Raw genomic sequence first — 22,112 nt, 5'->3', positions numbered from 1 at the left:
GGAGGTTCTAGCTAGGGCAGTTAAGAAAAAAAAAAAAAAGGCATCCAGATTGAAAAGAAAGAAGTAAAACATGATCTTACATACAGAAAACCCTAAAGAATGCACAAAAAACACCAGAGTTAATAAATGTGTTCATCAAAGGCCGGCCCGGTGGCGCACTGCTACAGTGCGCTGCTTGGGAAGCGCGGTGGCGCTCCTGCCGAGGGTTCGGATCCCACATACAGACCGGTTCCCGCTCACTGGCTGAGCGAGGGGCGGGAGCAACACCGAGGGTTGCAATCCCGTGGCCGGTCCCGGTCCGGTACGGGCGCGACACTGAGGGTTGCGATCCATTGCCGGTCACGAAAAAAAAGACAAAAAGGAAAATAAATAAATAAATAAATAAAAATAAATGTGTTCATCAAGCTTGCAGGACACAAGATCAATCTATAAAAATCCATTGTATTTTCGACACGTTAGCAATAAAAATCTGAAAATGCAATTTAGGAAACAATTCCATTTAAAATAGCATCAAAAAGAATAAAATACCGAGGAATAAATTTTGCCAAAAAAGTATAAGACTTTCACTGAAAACTACAAAACACTGTTGAAAGAAAATAAAGATCTAAATAAAGGGAAAGATATCCAATGTTCATGGGCTGGAAGACTTACTATTGTTAAGATGGTAATGCTCCCCAGATTGACGCAGTCAGTGAAATCCCTATCAAAATCCCAACTTCCTGTTAAGCAGAAATGAGGAGGCTGATCCTAAAATTCAAATGGACATTCAAGAAGTCAGAAAAGCCAAACCAATCTTGAAAAAGAACAAAGCTGGAAAACTCACATGCCATGATTTTGCAAATTACTACAAAACTATAGTAAGAAAAGACAAAAGAAAAACCTTTAAAGCAGCAGGAGAAAAGCAATGCATCACAGCCAGAAGGACGATGTAACTCAAGGCTAACTCGGCACCAGAAACACCAGAAGCCAAGTAGCTGCGGAATGGCTCATGCACAGTGCTGAAAATAGCCAGACAAGAAAGTCTACGTTAGGAGAAATTATCCTTCAAAAGGAAGACAAACTAAAGACATTCAAAGATGGACAAAAACTGAGAGAATTCAAGCTAGCCAATCTTCCCGACAAGACATTTTAAAAAGAACTTCAGGTTGAAAGAAAATAAAACCAGACAGAACCGTTGAGTCCCCAGGAAGGAGTGACAAGCCCTGGACATGATAAGCAGGCTGCAAATGTAAAAGGTGTGTGTCTGTGTTTTACCATAACAGCTTTAAGAAACATAAGCTTAATTATAGTAATTACAATATTATATTGTTGGGTTTATAACATAAATTATGTGTATTGGGAACTTCAAAAAGTTTGTGGAAAATGGAATTAAAAGATAAAAATAAAATATATAAACTTTATTTCTCAACATAAGCTCCATCAAGTTCAAGACACTTCTGTAAGCAATGATACCAGCCATTTAGTACATCCCTAAAAAACTGGGGTTCCTGGGAAGTTATGTCAATGCACTCTTTTTTACATTTTTAATTGAAGTAAAATGGGTGCCCTTGAGATATTTTTTAAGATTAGGAAACAAAAAGAAGTCAGAAGAAAGGAAATCAGGACTGTAAGGTGGATGCCTAATGATTTCCCATAGAAACTCTCACAAAATTGCCCTTGTTTGATGAGAGGAATGAGCAGGAGCATTGCTGTGGTGGAGAATAACTCTCTTCTGAAGCTTTCCCTGGGCATTTTTCTGCTAAAGCTTTGATTAACTTTCTCCAGACACTCTCATGATAAGCAGATGTTATCATTCTTTGGCCTTCTAGACTGTCAACAAGCAAAATACCTTGAGCATCCCAAAAAACTGCTGCCATGACTTTTGCTCTTGACTGGACCACTCTCCCCTCTTGGTGGCCATGGCTTTGATTGTGCTTTGTCTTCAGGATCGTACTTGTAAAGCCGTGTTTCATCTCCTGTTGCTATTCTTTGAAGAAATGCTTCAGGATCTTGTCTCACTTGTTCAAAATTTCCATTGAAAGCTCTGCCCTTGTCTGCAGCTGATCTGGTCCAGCAGTTTTGGTACCCATTGAACAGAAAGTTTGCTCAACTGTAATTTTTCAGTCAGAATTGTGTAAGTTGAACCAATTAAAATGCTGATGATGTTGGCTGTTTTTTCTGCTGTTAATCAATGGTCCTCTTCGATCACAATATGAACAAGATTAATTTTTTCATTGCAAATTGATGTGGGTGGTCTGCCACTGCAGTCTTCATCTTCAACACTGTCTCTTCCCTTCTAAAACCAAATTATCCATTTGTAAATTGCTGCTTTCTTTGGGGCATTGTCCCCATACACTTTGTAAAGCATCAATGATTTCATCCTCTTTCTATCCAAGCTTCACTATAAATATGATGTTTGTTCTTGCTTCAATTTCAGCAGAATGTATGTTGTTCTGATAGGGGCTCTATTCAAATTGATGTCTTATCCTTCTTAGTGTCTCAAACTAGATCATGTTCAAACATAGTATAACAAGTTAGTACAAGTTTATTTTGGTGCAAAAAATTTTTGCAATCCATACACAATCTTTTTTTTTTTTTTTTGTCTTTTTTGTGACCAGTAAGGGAATCGCCAACCCTTGGCTTGGTGTTGTCTGCACCACGCTCAGCCAGTGAGTGCACCGGCCATCCCTATATAGGATCTGAACCCGCGGCGGGAGCGTTGCTGTGCTCCCAGTGCCGCACTCTCCCGAGTGCACCACAGGGCTGGCCCATACACAATCTTTTCATAATACCCATTTTCCATAAAGTTTTGGAAGACTCTGTATATGTGGGTACTTCAAAAAGTTTGTGGAAAATGGAATTAAGATAGCACAAATCTTTCCATGAACTTTCTGAAGTACCCTTGTATGTACATAAACAAATATTACAGAGGGAGGGGCAAATTAAGCTACACTGAAGCAATGTTTCTATGTTTCACTGGAATCAAGTCAGAATGAACCTCAAGTATACTGTGATAAATTCAAGATAAATACTGTAACCCTCTAGAGCAATCACTAAGAAAAGAATATAAAACACATAGCTAGAATACCAACAGAACTTTTTTATTATTTTTAATTTTTAAAATTTTTTCCTTTTTGTCTTTTTTCGTGACCGGCAACGGATCGCAACCCTCAGTGTCGCGCCCGTACTGGACCGGGACCGGCAACGGGATCGCAACCCTCGGTGTTGCTCCTGCACCTCGCTCAGCCAGTGAGCGGCCGGTCTGTATGTGGGATCCGAACCCTCAGCGGGAGCGCCACCACGCTTCCCAAGCGGCGCACTGTAGCAGTGCGCCACCGAGCCGGCCCAACAGAACTTTTTGAAATTAAAACATGTACTGGTCTGCTTGGGCTGCCATAACAAAATACTACAGACTGGGTGGCTTAAACAACAGACATTTATTCTCACAGTTCTGAAGACTGGGAAGTCCAAGATCAAGGGGCTGGCTGATTTGGTTCCTGGTGAGGGCTCTGTTCCTGGCTTGCAGACAGCTGCCTTCTCACTGTGTACTCACATGACCTCTTTTTTTGTGTATGATGGAGTTTGGATGTGTTGTCCCCTCCAAAACTATGTGGAAATTTGATCCCCAATGTGGCAGTGTTGGAAACTGATTGAGTCATGGGGGTGGATCCCTCATAAATGGATTAATGCTCTCCCTGGGGGAGGAGGGAGTAATGAGTGAGTTCTCGTTCTATTAGTTCCTGCGAGAGCTTGTTTTTTAAAAGACCCTGTCACCTCCTCTCTCTCTCTGTCTTGCTTCCTCTCTCTGTCTTGCTTCCTCTCGCCATGTGATCTGCTTGTACCTGCCAGCTACCTGCCACCTTCTGCCATGAGTAGAAGCAGCCTGAGGCCCGTGCCAGATGCAGCTGTCCCAGAATCATAAGCCAAATAAACCTCTGTTCTTTATAAATTACCCAGTCTCGGGTATTTCTGTTATAGCAACACAAAATGGACTAAAACAGTGTATATGTGGAAAGACTGAGTGAGCAAGTTTTCTGGTGTCTTATTCCTTTTTAAAAAATTGTTTTATTATGATACAATCCCCGCAACACAAAATTTACCATCTTAACCATTTTAGTACAGTTCTGTGGTATTAAGCACATTCAGAATGTGCAACAATCATCACTACCAATCTCTGAGAGTACTTCAAAAAGTTCATGAAAAAATAAGACTAAAAGGTACTATGAATCTTTCCACGAACTTTCTGAAGTACCTTCATAGAGCTCTTTTCATCTGGTAAAACCGGAACTCTATACCCATTAAACAATAACTCCCCATATCCCCTCCTCCCTGCCCCTGGAAGCCACCATTCCCTCTCTCTGTGACTGCTCCACCTACCTCATATAAGTGAAACCACACAGTATCTGTCATTTTGTGACTGGCTTATTTCACTTAGCATAACGTCCTCAAGGTTCATCCATGTTGTAGCACATGTCAAAATTTCCTTCCTTTTGAAGGCTGAGCAATATTCCGTTGTGTGAATACACCACATTTTGCTTATTCATTAATCTGTCAATAGATACTCAGGTTGCTTCCATGCTTTAGCTATTGTGAATAATACTGCTATGAACTGGAGTGTACAAGTAACTCATTGACACGCTGCTTTCAATTCTTTTATACATATACACAGAAGTGGAACTGCTTCATCATATGGTAATTCTACTTTTAATTTTTTTTTTTTTTGTCTTTTTTGTGACCGGTAAGGGGATTGCAACCCACCGGCCATCTCTATATAGGATCCGAACCCGCGGCGGGAGCGCTGCTGCGCACCCAAGCGCCGCACTCTCCCGAGTGCGCCATGGGGCCGGCCCCTACTTTTAATTTTTTGAGGAACCACCTTACTGTTTTCTACAGCAGCTTTACCCACCAACAGTGGACAGGGTTCCAATTTTTTCACATCCTCGCCAACACTTGTTATTTTATTTATCTATTTATTTATTTATTTTAAAAGATAACTGGTAAGGGGATCTTAACCCTTGACTTGGTGTTGTAAGCACCACACTTTCCCAAGTGAGCTAACCGGCCATCCCTATATAGGGATCTGAACCCGTGGCCTTGCTGTTATCAGCACCACACTCTCCCTACTGGACAGGCCAGCCCTGATTATTTTGTTTTTTTGATAGCAGCCATTCTAATGGGTGTGATGTGTTACCTCACTATAGTTTTAATTTGCATTTCTCTAATGATCAGTGATATTGAGGACATTTTCATGTGTGGCCATTTGTAAATCTTCCCTACCCATTCAAGTTCTCTGCCCATTTTTGAATCAGGTTGTTTTTCTGTTGTTGAGTTTTAGGAGTTCTTTGTATATTCTAGATCTCAACCCCTCATCACATATATGATTTGCAAATATTTCTCCCATTCTGTGATTTCCTTTTTACTCTATTGATAGTGTGGTTGGATGTACAAAATTTTAAAATCTTCATGATGTCCAATTTGTCTATTTTTTCTTTTGTTGGCTGTGCCTTTGGTGTCATATCCAAAAAATCATTGCCAAATACAATGTCATGAAGCTTTTACTCTATATTTTCTAAGAGTTTTTACAGTTTTAGCTCTTTTGTCCATTTTGATTTTTTTTTTTTTTTTTTTGGCAGCTGACCAGTATGGGGATCCAAATCCTTGACCTTGGTGCTCTAACCAACTGAGCTAACTGGCCAGCCCTGAGCTAATTTTTATACATGGTGTTAGGTAAGGATCCAACTTCATTCTTGTGCATGTGGATATCCAATTTTCCTAGTACCATGTGCTGAAAAGACTGTCCTTTCTCCACTGAATAGTGTCTCTTCTTATAAGGACACTCATCTTATTGGATTAGGACTCCACCTGTATGACCTAATTCAACCTTAATTACCTCTTGAAGGCCTTATCTCCATACATGGTCACACTAGGGATTAGTGATTTAACGTGTGGTTTGGGGGACAAGATTCAGCCCAAAGCAAAATGGCACATTAAAAACATTTAATGCAAACAAACGTAGTTAAGGAGATACAGATAAACAAAAAATCCTGTTATATATAAAACAAATGGCAAGACAGCAGCCATAAATCTAATCATATTAATAATTATACTAAGCATCAATGTAATCGGAAGGTACAGATTATAAGAATGTATCAAAAAAAAAGATCTAACCATATGCTGTCTACCAGAGGCACACCTTGGATTCAAAGACACAAATAGGTTGAAAATAAAAATAAAAAGATAAAGATAGGGGCCAGCCCATGGCTCACTTGGGAGAGCATGGTGCTGACAACACCAAGTCAAGGATTAAGATCCCCTTACCGATCATCTTTAGAAAAAAAAAAAAGGTAAAGATATACTATGCAAACTATAACCAATCTGAAAATTAAATGAAGAAAATTTCACTATCAAAACTAATAATATTTTTACATATAAACTTGTCAATAAAATATAAAACTTGTACACTGAAAACTATGAAAGATTCCTGAGAGAAATTAAAGAGCATCTAATAAATGAAGAGATAGATGCAGCATGTCAATGGATGAAGGTATAAAAAAACTGTGGTATGTATATAGAATGGAATACTATGCAGCTATAAAAAGAAATATCATACAATTTGCAGCAACATGAATGGAACTGGAAACCATCATGTTATATGAAGTCAGGCACAGAAAGACAAATACGACATGATCTCACTCATATGTGGAATCTGGAAAAATAAATAAATAAATAAAAAGTTCTCATAGAAGTAGAAAGTATGGTTACCAGAGGCTCAAAGGGGCAAGGTGTGGGGAGGAGAAGTGGTGGATTAACCAGTACAAAACTATGTTGTCTATCCTAAGTGAATCACTGTGCAGTATATGCACTTACTGAAACAACACACTGTACCCCACAAAAATAAATATAAGTAAAATTGAAAAAAAACCCTCAAAATTGTTAAGGTGGCAATTCTCCCCAAACTGATATACAGATTCAAGAAAATTCCTATCAAAATCCTAGCAGGCTTTCTTTGTAGAATTTGACAAAAGAATCCTAAAATTTATATAGTAATGCAAAGCATCAAGAATAGCCAAACTTATTTTGCTAATTTAAGAACAAAGCTAGAAGGTTTACACCATCAAAACTTACTGTAAAGTGAAAGTAATCAAGGTGAAAGGACAGAATGTACTGATCAAGAGAAGAGTTCAGAAGAAAACCTTCAGTGATGATCAACTGACTAATCTGTTTTAGCATATAGAAATACTTTTTTTTCCCTGTATATTGATCTTGCACCCTGTAACCTTACCCCTTTCTTATTTCTAGGTTCCTTATAATATTCTTACAGGTTCCTTATAATATTAAACATATAAGATCATGTTGCCGCCAATAAAGATAGTTATGCTTTCCCTTCCCAATTATATTTCATTTCTTGCCTCCAGCTATAGCCTCCAGTACAATGTCGAACAGAAGTGAAAGTAGACATCCTTGCCTTGTTCCTGATCTAAAGGAAAAGCATTCAGTCTTTCAACATTAATTATGATGTTGGCTGTAGGCTTTCTGAAGATGCCCTTTATCAGGCTGAGGAAGTTCCCTTCTGTTACATGTTTGTTGAAAAGTTTCTACCATAAATAATTGTAGGATTTTGTCAAATTCTTTTTTTTTCTAGAAACATCATAGTATCTTTTATTAATTAGTTACCCTATATAAGGCCCTACAACTTTTATTTCCACGTATTTTTCTTTGGTTACATTCTTTTAAAATTATTTTTAACTTATACATAATAAGCAGTTATCGTGTACATATCTCTGGGGTATAATGGGATATTTCAATACATGTACACATTGTATAGTGATCATATCAGGGTAATCTACTACCTTAACCATCATCTTTTCTTTGTATTGGGAACATTCAAAATCCTCTCTTCAAGCTATGTTGGGGTACACAAAGTTTTTGTTTTCTACAGTCACCACACTGTGCACCAGGACACCAGCACGCTCTTCCATTCTAATTGTAACTCTGTACCCAATGACCAGCCTACCCGTCTCTCCTCCCAGTCTCTAGTAGTCATTGTTCTAGTCACTAATTCTATGAGATCAACTTTTTTAGATTATGCATGAGAGAACACGTGGTACTTAATATTTCTATTGAAAAGGCGTTATTTCTTTGTCCTTTATTCTACTAATATGGTTTATTATATTAATTGATCTTTGGATGTCAAATCAACCTTAAATATCTGGGATAAACCTATTTGGGAATGGTATATAATCCTTTTTATATGTTGTTAGATTGCCAAATATATCTTTAAAGAACTTCGCATCTATGTTCATGAACAATATTGCTGTTTCTTTTTTTCTTGTGTTGTTTTTGGCTTTGGCACAGGGCATTGCTGACCTCATAAAATAAACTGGGAAGTATTCAATATTCTATTTTCTGAGAGTTCATGAGGACTAGTACTATTCCTTCCTTAAAAGCTTGATAGAATCCACCCATGAAGCCATTGGGAAATGGGCTTTTCTTTGTGGATTTAAAAATTACTAATTCAACTTGTTTACTTGATAGGGGGTCTATCCAGATTTACTATTTCTTGAGCCAATTTTGATAATTTGTGTCTTCCTAGGTTTGTTGATTTCATAGAACTTGTCTAACTTCTTGGCATTGAGTTGTTCATAATATTCCTTTACGATTCTTTTAATTAAACCTGTAGGGTCTATAATGATGTCCCCTCTTTTATTCCTGATACTGGTGATGTGTTTTTTTCTTGGACAATTTGCTGATCTTTTCAAAGAACTAACTTTAGGCTCCATTGATCTTCTCTAATGTTTTTGTTTTCCGTTTCATAGACTTCTACCTGATTCTCTTGTACCTTAAGTTGAAACTCAAGTTACTTAGGTTAGATCTTCTTCCTTTCTAATACAAGCATTTAAAGCTATAAACTTCCCTCTAAGCACTGCTCTACTTGCATGCTATATTTTCATTCAGTTCAAGATATCTTCTTATGTTCCTTGTGATGTTTATATCTCTGATCCACAGGTTAGTTTGAATTGTGTTTAATTTCCAAATATTTGTTTTATTCTCAGACTTTTTTCCTGTTCTTCATTTCTAATTTAATTCTGCTCTGGTCAGAGAACACCCTTTGTCTAATTGCAACCCTTTAAAATGTATTGGAACTTGTTTCTTTTTTTTTTTTTTGTCTTTTTCGTGACCGGTAAGGGGATCACAACCCTTGGTGTGGTGTCACCAGCACCGCGCTCAGCCACTGAGCGCACCGGCCATTCCTATATAGGATCTGAACCCGCGGCGGGAGCGTCGCTGCGCTCCCAGCGCAGCACTCTCCCGAGTGCGCCACGGGGCCAGCCTGGAACTTGTTTCATGCCCTAGTGTAGGGTATATTCTGGAAAACGGTCCATGTGCACTCGAATGTATATTCTGCTACTTTGGAGTGGTGTCTATATTTTTCAGATAAGTCAATTTGGTTAACAGTGTTCTTCAAGTCTTCTATCTTCTTACTAGTTTTTTCTCTAGTCATTTGGTCAATTAGTGAGAGTGAAGTATAGACTACCCAAACCATAAGAGCTGAGTTAATCTTTCTTCCTGTCAGTTTTGCCTCATGTATTTTGGGGCTCTCTTTTTTTGGTGTGTATTCACTAATAATTGTATCTTCCTGATATATTGATCCTTTTACCATCATAAAATGCCCCTTTGTCTCCAGTAATAATTCTTATCTTAAAACCTATTTTTTGGGAAAGGGGGAGGGGGAGAGGGGATAAGGGAGGAATTGGTAAAGGGCCACGAAGAACAATTACATTGTATATCGTTGAATATACTAAGTATCCTGCTTGAACATCACATATTGCAGGAAGATACTGATATTTAACTCTGTACCCCACAGATGTGTATAATCAACTATATTACAATATTAAAAAACAAAACCAAAAACAAAATCCATTTTGTCTGATGTGAGTAATAGCGATTCCAGTTCTCTTCTGGTTACTGTTTGCTTGATTTATCTTTTTGTATAAATTTTCTTTCAACCTATTTGTGCCTTTGAATCTAAAGTGTATCTCTTATAGATAGCACACAGGTGTGCACTTTCTTTTATACCAGTCTGACAATCTCTGCTTTTTGATTATTGCATTGTTTGTCCACATTTAGTGTTATTATTTATGTAATCTGATTTACAGCTGCTATTTTGCTCCTTATTGTCTTTTTTCCTCTATTATTCTTTTACTGCCTTCTTTTGTGTTTAACAAATGCTTTTCAATGTAACTTTTTAAATCCTCTTAATTTTTTAGCTGTATTTTGGAGCTATGTTTGTGTGGTTGCTCTAAACAAGTCTAATTTAGTCAATAGTAGCTCAATCCTAGTGCAATCGAGTGCTTCTGCTCAAGTACAGCTTTCCTTCCTCTCTCCTCCTTTGCACTTACTGTCACTGACACTACACCTATTTATGTTACAACCTGAACAATAGTGTTGACTGTTTCTTTACAAAACATGAAGTTGAAGGAACAAAGAGAAAACAAAAAAAATTTTTTTTTGTCTTTTTTGTGACTGGTAAGGGGATCGCAACCCTTGGTGTGGTGTCGCCCAGTGAGCGCACCGGCCAGTCCTATATAGTATCTGAACCAGCGGCGGGAGCGTCGCTGCACTCCCAGTGCCGCACTTTCCCGAGTGCGCCACGGGGCCGGCCCGAAAAAAAAATTAAAAAATACAGTCTCTGATACTCACCCACCCATTTACCATTTCTGACACTCTTCATTCCTTCCCGTGGATTTAAGTTACTATGAGATGTTATTTGCCTTCTGCCTAAGTGCCTTTCTTTAGCATTTCTTGTAGGACAGGTCTGTTAGCGAAGAATTCTGGTTTTGCTACTCTGTGAATATTTTTGTCATTTTTAACTATAATTCCAATGGATATAGAATTCCTGGTTGACATTTTTTAAAGCACTTTGCATATGACCATATCTGGGAGAATTTTAGCAGGGAATACAACCCATTGAACAAAACAGGAATCCATATTGTTACAAATTAATAAATGTATAAATACATAAATTAAGTAAAGGGGAAAGCTCTTCTTTACAGTAGAATGCCAACTCATATGGGTAGAAGGAACTGTAGAAATAGAAAAATCACTATGAGGCAGTCATCAGTGGTGGCTGACTGTGGGAGGGCCAGTGTCCTGGGGAGGAAAAGAGTGCTAGAGACATCTCAGACTCTCTCTCCATAAGAGACTCACCTATTACAGGGGAAGTGGGGACTGCAGTGGAGTAACAAAGATGCCAGTGCCTCAATGGACCGAGGTTACCATCCCCATGGAGGGACCAGGTGACCAAGGTTAAGGTCTCTATGGAGGGAACAGACTGCAGTTAAGGTCCCCACGGAGGGACAAGATGACCAAGATTGAGGTCCCCAGGGAGGGATCAGGTGACCGAGGTTAACGTCCCCACAGAGGGAACACAAGACCGAGGTTAAGGTTCCCGTGGAGGGACCAGGTGGCCGAGGTTAAGGTCCCCACAGAGGAACCAGGTGATTGAGGTTAGCATCACTGTGGTGAAATGGGTCGACTTCCCGTGCCTTGAGGTGGTGCACAGGGAAGAGCAGCACCATTTCCGGGCTTTCCTGCTGCAAGAGCATGGTCTGGTCTCATAAAGAAACACCAGACAATGTAGGTGTGGGTCATTCTTCAGATTTAAGGTCTATATTCTTTAAAACTGTTGAGGACAAGAAGTGGGAATTTCGAGGGGATGTTCCTGCCTGGAGGAGACTGAAGAGACATTATAACTAGATGTAGCTCATCTTTACACAGGATTCTGAACTAGAGAAGACAGACAGACTGTTGTGAGGGCTGATGGGATGGCAGAGCTGTGTCCATGTGGACACCCAGCCTGAGCTACGGGTGGTTTTATTGAAGAGTGTTCTTGTGTTTGGGGGAGTTAGGGCACCACGTCTGTAACATACTCTCAGTGTTAGTTAATGGAGTGTTTCAAAGAAATGCTGACGATAACAGAGCAAAGTCAGCAAGATGTTAATAGTTGGGAAATCTGGGTGAGGGAGACATGGGAGTTATTTATACTGTTCTTAACAATTTATCTGTGTGTTAAAATAAATTATTCAAAAAATAAATTGGATACTCATCTTACAATATACCTCAAGATAAACTCCTAAGAATTTGGAAAAAGGTAAACATTAAAAATTAGAGAATTCTGCTCTGCAAAAGACAAATGTCAAGAGAATGGGAAGACAAAACAGACTTCCCTGAGGAAATATTTGCAAAAGAGACATCTGATAAAGGACTATTATCCAAAATATACACAGTAAAATTCAACAATAAGAAAAGAAACGACTCAATTAAAAAACTGGCCTTAACAGACACCTCACTAAAGAAGACAGAGAAATGGCAAATAAGCACATGAAAAGATGCTCCACATCGCATGTCATCTGTAAAATGCAAACTGAATCAAGGAGCCACCACTACACAGCTATTAGAATGGCCAAAATCCAGAGCACCAACAACCCAAAGTGCTGACGGGGACGTGGAGCAGCAGAAACTCACTCACTGCTGGTGGGAGTGCTGCATGCTGCAGCCACTGTGAATGAAAGTTTGGCAGTTTCTTTCAAATCTAAACACACTCTTACCATCCAACCCAGCAGTTGTGCTCCTTGGTATTTACCCAAGAGTTGAAAACTTACGTCCACACAAAAAGCTGCACTCAGACATCTACAGCAGCTTTATTCCTAACTGCCAAAACTTGCAAGCAACCAAGACGTCCTTCAGTAAGTGAACAGATAGATAAACTAATGGTACATCCCCCTGGCCTTCCAGAAACGCATGCTAAGGGGAGAACCCAGGGAGGACAGATGTCTGTGCACAAACATGGCAAACCCTGGAGACATGCACACTTGCCAGGGAACAGCAAGGTAGGCACAGTCAATCACTGAGGGGGCAGAGAGCAGCCCTGAGAAGTGGCCCTGTAGGAAAGCCTCAGAGATGGCCCGCACAGTCTGATGTGTGTGCAATGCACATGCCCCCCACACAGGTGGATCTGCACTTGCACAGGGAGCACGTGGAACGAGGCCAGAGGCCCTGGAGTTACCTCTGCCTAGTGAGGAGGCAAATATGGAGCTTCAGGAGTAGTACGGGGGACAGTGAAGAGAGCCTGGGTGTAGAGGACCAGGGCCAGGAGGGGAAGGAGCCTGATCCAGCAGCGTGGGGGTATGCGGCACTCACTATGGAAAAGGACCAGTGATCCAATGCCAATTACCAGTTAGCAGACCCGGTGACACAACTTTTGTTTAAAACCAAGACGAGATAGAATGCAACAGGACCATTTCCCTTCTGTGAGTGGTTAAACGGTAATCACCAGAGCTTCTCCTCGGAAGGATTCGACAGCTGCACCACTCTGGTAGACGTGTAGATTCCATGCTGGCTTGGTTGAAGGACAACACACACCTGGGTAAGTTCTGACAGCTGTGACTAAACATGACCTTTCAGGAAATACATTTTAATGTCTATCAATTTGAGGAAAGGTTACAAGAACTTTTACTTACCCATGCGTCCATCTTGGGGTGGACTAATCAAAGAGATTCTTGTAGGGCCAGTGGCTATCTCAGGCTAAGTACACAAAAAGAAAACAACTGATAAAAAATTGTCATTTGTGAGATTCAGAACCTGTCCATTGAGAACATACTTCCAGAGCTCTGTCTCCTTAGTCGTCATCACCCCCTGACAAAATCCTGTGACTTGGCTCTGGGTTCACCTCTGGCCTCTGCCTCTGGAAAACTGCCCCAGGCCAACAGGTGGAGGCCTTACCTGTTTCACTCTCTCTGTCCCATCTCTCTGTCCCACCAGGGCCTACAACAGTGAATAAATAAAGAACTCCACTGAGTGTTTCAAAGAACTTCAGAAGTAAAAAAAGTTCATGGCTGATGTCAGATGATGCAAAACCCTAATCCTCATCATGGGTGCATAATTCTGTCACCATGAAATCCGGATGGATGGGGCGGAGCCAACACTGCACAGAGCAGCACGTGCCCTTCCTGACACTCAACAGCAGCGCGGCAGGTGCTGTCCCCGCCCCTGCTTGCCAGGTTTTGAAGCTGGTAACAAGGCTGCTTCTCTCCACCAAGTGGGCACAGGCACGGGCAGGAACCACCTCTCGCTGCCGTCCTTCCCTGACATCATTCCTCAGGCTCTCTGCCTACTGCTGGCATCTCTGTTCCTGGGGCCCCTTGCATCACCCCGTCAGCCTCTAGACTCTGCTGTCACCAACGGGGTGCCCCCGTTGACCTCGGCTCCCAACTCCCCAGCCCCATCCCCTAGCATGCCCACCCTCTAGGTCCTCTAATCTGCAGGCACTTCCAGTCCACCATGGAACTCATGTCCTTGTGGCCTCTCCACCAGCTTAGGGGAAGCCCCCGCTCAGGGGCACCCTCTGCGACACCCGTGATGTGTCCCCTGCTCCTGCTCAATGACAAGACTCTAACCTTGGAAGAACCAGTCCCTTTACTTGATCCCCGACATGGGCAGCTGACACAGACCTATCTTCTGGAGGCTGCTTGGAGGTGCACTGGGATTTCAGGTGTTGGCAGCTGCATTTAGACTTCAACAGTCAACTCCAGACCAGGCCAAGAGCATATTCTTATGGTGACTGACAAGCAGTTGGGCCCACCGCTTGCAGAGAGCAGGACCAGATTCGGCCGAGATGGTTCTGGGAATAACCCTAGGAAGCCATGAGGCCTGGGGTGTCCTGAGTGTCGCTGCCATTCTGGTGAGTGTGCCTTGGAGAGTGGAGGCCTTCATGTGGAAAGCTAGGAGTTCACGGGAAAAACAAGAGCAGACACCCCACATGGCTTCAGCTCAGCACAAACCAAGAGCAGCAACAGGTGGCTTTCAAAACCTTTCTCCCCAAGGCGCCCTTCCAAATGCCTCCTGATCCCTGGGGCTCCACTTCACCCCAACACCTACTCGGTGTGTGTAACCAGGACACAGAGGGGGCTTGGATCACAGGACACAGTCAAAGTGCATCCTTCTCTCTCTCTCCATTTACTATTCAGTGGAGATTTTTCCTGTCAGAAAATAAAGATTCTGGTGAGACCCAGGGCTTTCCTGACACCAGAAAAGAGTGAAAGATCCTGTGGGGGATGTGCCTTCCCGAGACCTGGGGCAGTCTTACAGCTGTCCATGGCTATGGTGGACACTGCAGGTGGTACAGACGCTGCTCCTGGCCCAAGGAGAAGCCTTGCATCCATCTGTGCATCCTTTCCCATGTTCCTGGCTGCTGTGCGTTTTTGTGGTCTTTGGATTCTCCTTTGAACAGGTTTTCATATTTCACTGTCTTCTCTCATTGATTCATGAATCAAATAAAGTATGTGACTGGTGGAGTTCACTTCATATTTGTGAGTCACAATTTCACCTTCTGATAAAGATCTGTCAACAACTGTCAACTGTACGTAGTAGAAAGTCCTATGCTCATGTAAGGCAAAAGCCTTGACTTAGGGCCGAGCCCGTGGCACACTTGGGAGAGTGTGGCGCTGGGAGCGCAGCAGCACTCCCACCGCGGGTTCTGATCCTATATAGGGATGACCGGTGCGCTCACAGCGCTCACTGGCTGAGCGCGGTGTGGCCGGTCTCAAGAAGGACAAAAAAAAAAAGACCATTGTACTGTTCAGTCGTTCCCGCTGCCTGGGGATGATATGGCACATGTAACTTCCACTGAATAGACAACTGGGAGGCCCACCTCTGAACCCCATGTCCAGTAAAGTGGGTTCCATGTCACTCTCTATGACTATAGGACAGCCATACGTGGCCATGAGGCTATTCAATGCCTTCAAAAAAAAAAAAAAAAAAAAAAAAAAGCCTTGACTTAAAATCAGCTGACCTTGCCTGACATCTTCCTGGTGGGCCTGGGGCAGGTACATGGCTTCTGCCTTCAGCACCCAGCTCCCTCAGCACCAGCAGTTTGAGGACCACAAGAGATGAGGAGGAAGGAAAAGGAGAGCCCCTGGGACGAGTGCAGGCTGTGCTCCGGTGCTGGTCCTGATGTGGGGCATGCATCCCGCTGCTCTCACAGGTCCCTCTCAGGAGCCCCGGTGCTTGGCTGGTGGCACAGCTCTTTCTCTTTTCATCTGGCAGCTGAGCTTGTGCCTCTGCTCCTCCAGAGTCTGTCCCAGATTCTCCAGATTCCTGCACTTGAGGAACCCCCCTCTGAAGAGCCTCGGGGCAAGAGCCCCACCAAGATCCACACAGCCAGCACACCTCCCCAGGTGGGTGGTGGTCCAGGCCTTGAGAGAGATGTGCACACTGCAGAGGGCAAGAGCCCCTGCAGGCAACCTGAGTGGTCTCCCAGAATCTTGGCTCAGGCTTGCGGTTACCAGGAACATCCCTTACTCTACTCCATTACAGGGGGAATGCACAGCAGCAAAGCAGCTCTCTCCAGAGACACCTCTACACACAAGGGGTCTTCAAAAAGTTCACAGAAAGATTTGTATTATCTTTTAATTCTATTTTTTCACAAAGCTTTATTGTGCCCATGTACATCCACTCCAGGGATGACAAGGAGTTTCAGGAGGTAAAAAACTAGTTTTAGATACTTTCCTTGAAAACTTGCATTCTGGTGTAGCACAGGGGTTGGAAAACTCTGGCACAGCCTGTTTTTGCTCATATGGTTTTATGGAGACACAGCCACACCCACTCATTTCCACACTGTCTATCACAGCTTTTGTGATTCAACAGACTTGAGTACCTGCAATAAAGACTTTCTAGCCTGCAAAGTCCAAAACATTTACTCTCTGGCCCTTTATAGAGAACATTTGCCCACTTGTGGTCTAGCATCTCACTTTGGAATTTTAATTCACTGCATTCTGGCCCTTCAGCTGCAATTTCCAATGTGACTCCCAGAGGTGTCCAAGTCAGTTTAGCCAGTCGGTCTTTAGTATTCTCTACCCTAGCCCAGTTATCCAAATTCTAAGGAAAACTGAAGCTGGCCTGACAGAGAACCCTTCCTCACTAAGCCGTGGGTTCTTTCTGGGTAGCCAAGAGTCCATGCTGATCCCTGAAAGAAGGCCACGAGCAGACAGATGGAAGCAGGTATCCAGGCTCCAACAAGCTGAGGCCCACAGGGTGCCTTGCACTCAGGGTCAGCTTCCTCCAGGGCTTCTGGTTGAAGACTGGGGATCAAGGGGGACAGATGCCCAGGACAGGGAGCAGATGCACCCAGGAGGAAGGGCATCTCACCTGGAGATGCAGAGTGGATGGAAGATGCTGGGGGCTGCAGGGCAGGGAGCGGAGCTCATTCTCACACTGCCTACCAAGGAACTGGGTTCCTTCTCCACTGAAGCTGTGATGGCTCTTCAATCCCGATGAAATAAAGTTCCTCCATATCCTAGAACTGAGGTTCCTCCATAATCTGGCTCCAGGTGATTCCCTTGGAAATGAGCATTACTTCCCACTAACACATCTACCAACAATGTCCACCTCACAGGGCACTAGGAAGATGGTTGGTGTCTATCAAGTGCTGAGAACAGTGTCTGCAAACGAGCAGCGCTGTTGACTGCAAAGCAACGCATGCATTTCACAAGGAAATCGTTAGCACTCCTCACAGACATGCACCAAGTCAGTGCTCAACTGTCCCACCTCTACTCCCTCACACCCTCCCAGCCCTGGACACAGCTTGCCCTCCCCATACCCCTCACTCCCTTTTCTGAGCTGCCTGGTGTGCGGCTGACCCCACAACTGATGGGGGCCGGGCTTGCAGCTCTCCTGAGCTCTGGCTCTGCTCTTCTTTCTCTCCAATCTGAAGCTGTCACTTTTTATTGTTCAGCCCTTCACATTTCTGACCCACTTCCTCTCCCGGGTTGATGGGATTCTTGCCACTTCTCTAGAAGGCAGGTGAAGGCAGGGCCACCAGCCCCGCTGCCGCTTCTCCTTGACACGCATGGCGCCAGCACGAGACCAGCATGGGACCTGCGCTCTCCCACTTGCTTTCATTCCTCCAGGTACAGCTGTGGTCCTGGCCGTCCAGACAGAGCAGGAGGGTTCTTAACGGTCCTTCAGGACCTGGTTTATAACCATGACCCTAGTTGCTCCCCACTGGGGCCAGCACACAAGGAGGAGGCACTGTTACAGCTCGGTGTACTGTTAAGTGAACAGTTAAGTTTATGAGTGCTGAGAAAAGCTGGAAGTACCAAATATCTGGCAAACGGAAGACGAACAACAGGTGGGACAAATGTACTCACTCTTCTCGCCAGGAAAGCAGGAAGATCGACGTCCATTGACTCCACTCTGTTAAACACACAGTGAGATGCAGTAATGAGCCCAGGACTTACCTCTAAGTAAATGAGATCACCTTAAACACACATACATGTAGCAGGACCTCTTGTCCACATTATGAATGTCCAGACTTCTCTGTGGCTTCATGATGCTGTCAGAGCTTAGTCAATCACAGATCTGGCCACTGTCATTTCCCTGCCCACAGCTCTTTACTGGCTGCCCACTGTCTGCACACAGCACCTCCAGACAACTTGGAGTCTTTGCTGCCCCCTCTTGGCTCTGCTGGCTCCTACTTGAGGCCTGCTGGACTGAGACCTCCTGAGAGGGGAACGTCTCACCTGCTTTGTCAACACTCACTGCCTGGCCCATGCCTGTTATATCACCAACGCTCAACATGCTCCTTCCTGAGCCCAAAGGTTGACAGGGAAACACCATCTGGATTCATTCTGAGCTGGCCCTCCACCCCTAAAGCTAGTGATCTGACAGCTCCAGCAGGGGTCCCAGCCTGGGTGGAGTGAATTCTTATGGTCGTGTGCCCCTCGGCACCCATTCTGAAGATGTTTATCTTTCTTGCGCCAGAAGCAGGGCTCAGTTGCCCTTGACAGTTTCCAGCTCTCTGCCTCCCTCCATTTCCTCGATGTAGTCAACCCAGACACATGCCTCAGATACTGCTCCCCTGGTGACCATTTCCCCATGGGACAGCTAGATGCAGCGTACTGGACTCGCCCTGCTGACCTTCTCCCCTTGTGGGCTGTGCAGATATGCTGCAGTGACCACTTCTCAGTCCAGTGTGACCTTCCGGAACTCGAGCCTGCTTGCTCTAAACCCACCAATGAAAACTTCCTGCCCACCTCCCACCCCCCACTGCCCCAACACCTACAACCAGCCCAGCGACAACCACTGAACCACTGCAAGAAGCGCCCCAGGCTCCTGAGCTTGGAGGGAGAGGGATGAGGGCTTCAGCCACATCCCCCTGACATCTGCATCCAGCCCATCAATGACCAAGACACTGCTGGAAGCCGCCTGGTCTCCCTTGCAGGAATGAGGGGGGGCCCACAGGCCTCAACCCCACCCCTCCTCCTTCCACCCTATTTCCTTCCCCTCTCTTCCTCCCCTCAACTGTTCTGCAACAACATCATAGACTGTAAAAAATATATATATATTAATAAATAAACTTTAAAAAAAAAGAGGAAAACTCCCTGCAAAACACCTGTCTGAATAATGTCTTGGACCTCAATAAAGGTGTGGGCCCACAAGTCCCTCTCTCCCTCTCTGCCTGACTCTTCAATCCTGCTTCGTGTGATGGAGGATGGCTCTCCCAACTCATTGAGCCCTCCCTGCTCAGGATCCATAAGTGATAAACCTTTGAACTGTTTCCTGTCGTGGAGGTGAATTAAATCTGCACTTCCATCAGAAGGACCAGGGGCTGCCCCAGGCTGGGTTTTCCCCAGTGCAAGAGCAATGATCAGGCAGGCTTAACTGGACATGGGTCCAGTATAGAGAAGTTTCCCATGAGAGGAGTCCTGGTCATGGTCACACCACCAGGCGCTAGGCCGTCCCCAGGTAAGAGAAGTATCCTATGGAAGGCGTGCTGTCAACACCTGTGTCAAGCGCCCTTCACTTCCCGTTAGGGCGGGGCTGCCAGCCGCTCTGGTACTGGAACTCCAACTTAGCAGGAGGTTCTCCCACGACCATTCCCAAACCAGCCATAGGGATGGATTGCGCAGGCTGGGTGGTCAGGACCACACTCTTGATCTGGGGAGTGGAGCCTCACAGGGATGTGAGACATGTACCTAAGGGAGCTGGACACTGCAGACTGTCTAGTACAACCCTCCTTCCTCCTCCCATTGGGGATTGGCAGGATTTGGGGATTTGGAGGGAGTGAGATGGGAAGAGAAGTGCCAAAGTGTCCACAGGAAGGACATGTGGGTCCTGCGATCTTCTCAAACTCCTTCACCACTCCCAACTCACGCACCTGTCAGGGCCCACGGAGCTGAGCGGCTGCCATAGGCGTCCCCCTGGTTTTGCGGAAGGAGCTGAGACAGAAGACCGCATGTTAGTGCACTCGCGTGACGCGGCAGCATGCATCTTCACGCTCTTCCTAGAGTTATGCTACTTACTTGAAACTGAATGTCTTATTGTGCTGAAAGCTGCTTGTTGTGACGATCTCATACTAAACGGAGGGAGAAAAGGTATCAAATTAAACCACAAAAATTTACTTCCCACTAATTCATTCCAATTAAAAGTGTAAGAACGCTTTGAAAACAGCCAGATGTTCTTACGGGGCTTGCAAAAGGGCACTCCTTGTAAACTTGACAGTTCTCCAAAATGTCCCATTAGTCTGTACAGAACAGAATTAGTTCTACTGCCCTGTACCCCACCAAATGAACCCAACGCTCGTGACCATTTACATAACGGCCCCAGCATGTGCAAGTTTTACTGGACAGAAACCTACTGGCAGGTGTTAAACGTACGAAATCAGGACAGGACGAAAGGAGTTGTAACACACCAGTTTTTCAGGCCAGCAAGAAAAGTGTGGGCAAGTTATGTGGTGGTTTTTCCCAGTCTGTCAGTCAACCCCCTGGATCTGTCTCTATGACATCAGGGAGCAGAGACGGCGCTGCCTGAGGTCTGAAGCCTGCAACCCCAGCTCAGGACTGCTGCGTCCCATGACTGCCAATCAAAGAAGGCGGCTGCACCTCATGGGTCCTGGTGGAGACCTTGAGATGTGAGATGGAGTGGGTGGAGCATCTGTTCCTACAGACACACAGGACGTGCAGGAGACATGCAGGCAAGAAGGGCTGGTGTCTTTTCTGCACTGAGCACCTGCTACACTGGCCCACTGGGTGAGGAACTGGCATCTGACATACGGAGCAGGTCTGCCCTCAATAAGTCCAGTTTGGGGTCAAACTAGCTAAGAATAGGACAGCGATTCAGACACCTGAGACCCCCAGCACCGTCCCCCAGCGCCTTCTCTCCCAATAGCACATGGCCCTGCTTGACAGGTAAGTTCATCTTCTACCTCCCTCCCCCAAGCAGAAGTTCCCTGAGGACAGGCACTTGGCCTATCTGCCTCACTCTAAACTGCCAAAGTCTAGAACAGCGTGAAGAACACACAAGGTACTGGGTAAAGACCTTCTGCATGAGTAGCTGACCACAGTGGGCAAAAGCCCAAACCTTTTGCATCTGGCAGGGCTGTGGCCCAGACGCTGTGAGGGGTGCTCACTCCTGCTTCCAGATGCCTCTAAAGCACTGTCGTGTGCCAGTCTTGCAGGAAGTCAGCAGCACTGACACCACCAGGTGTGCTGCACTGCTGGACTGTCCTCAGGCAGGCACAGGCAGAGGATGGGCAGAAGTGGTCTTGGTGCATGAGCCCAGCAGGCAGAGCACACGGGAACCCTCCTAGAGGAAAGCACAGGCGACATCAGGTGTGCACAGGTTGAGACCAACCCTAGCGACTCCGCAAAGATCACTGATCACACCAGAAACACACTTCCTCAAGCCACAGCCAGAGGGTAAAGGCGGATTTGGATTCCTGAGGATTTCAGGACGAGAAAATAAAAAACTGCCCGTAAAATGCCTAAGTAAAAGATGGAAACACAATAATAAGCAAGCAACATGGCAGTAAAAATGAGCAGGAAAATTCTGGAAATGTTAATTAATATAGCAGTTAAATAAAAACTCAGTGGAGAAGTCAGGTGGCCATATCACTAAACAGAGAATCAGGGAGCTGGAAGAAACATCCCAGGCTGTCCAAGGGACCTAAGGAGACAGAGATCATAAAAGGTCAAGAGACAGGGAGGACAGCAGCAGCAGGCTGTGGAAGGGGATCGCGAGAGGCAATGTTTGAAAAGATAGTGGCTGGGAATCTCCCAGAATTAATGAAAAACATG

The 22,112-nt window shown here is 44.5% G+C and overlaps 1 protein-coding gene across 2 annotated transcripts in view; it reads right to left on the bottom strand.

Moving 5' to 3' along the window:
- The window catches only part of RNF212 (ring finger protein 212), a 51,146-nt gene that overhangs the window by 6,751 nt on the left and 22,283 nt on the right, over positions 1–22,112 (bottom strand). For both annotated transcript variants that reach the window (XR_550253.1, XM_008569287.1), the window contains exons 6-9: positions 20,340–20,392; positions 20,195–20,255; positions 18,186–18,231; positions 13,500–13,563 (exon numbers count right to left, since the gene is read on the bottom strand). Coding sequence is in view for 1 of the 2 variants with exons in the window: in XM_008569287.1 (XP_008567509.1) it covers positions 13,500–13,563; positions 18,186–18,231; positions 20,195–20,255; positions 20,340–20,392 (224 nt within the window). In the remaining variant the exon portion in view is untranslated. The remainder of the gene's footprint in view (positions 1–13,499; positions 13,564–18,185; positions 18,232–20,194; positions 20,256–20,339; positions 20,393–22,112) is intronic.

Source organism: Galeopterus variegatus, unplaced genomic scaffold, assembly GCF_000696425.1.
Source record: "Galeopterus variegatus unplaced genomic scaffold, G_variegatus-3.0.2 Scaffold26, whole genome shotgun sequence".
In the NCBI taxonomy this organism is placed as follows: Eukaryota; Metazoa; Chordata; class Mammalia; order Dermoptera; family Cynocephalidae; genus Galeopterus; species Galeopterus variegatus.
This window is presented reverse-complemented; position numbering and strand designations above follow the sequence as displayed.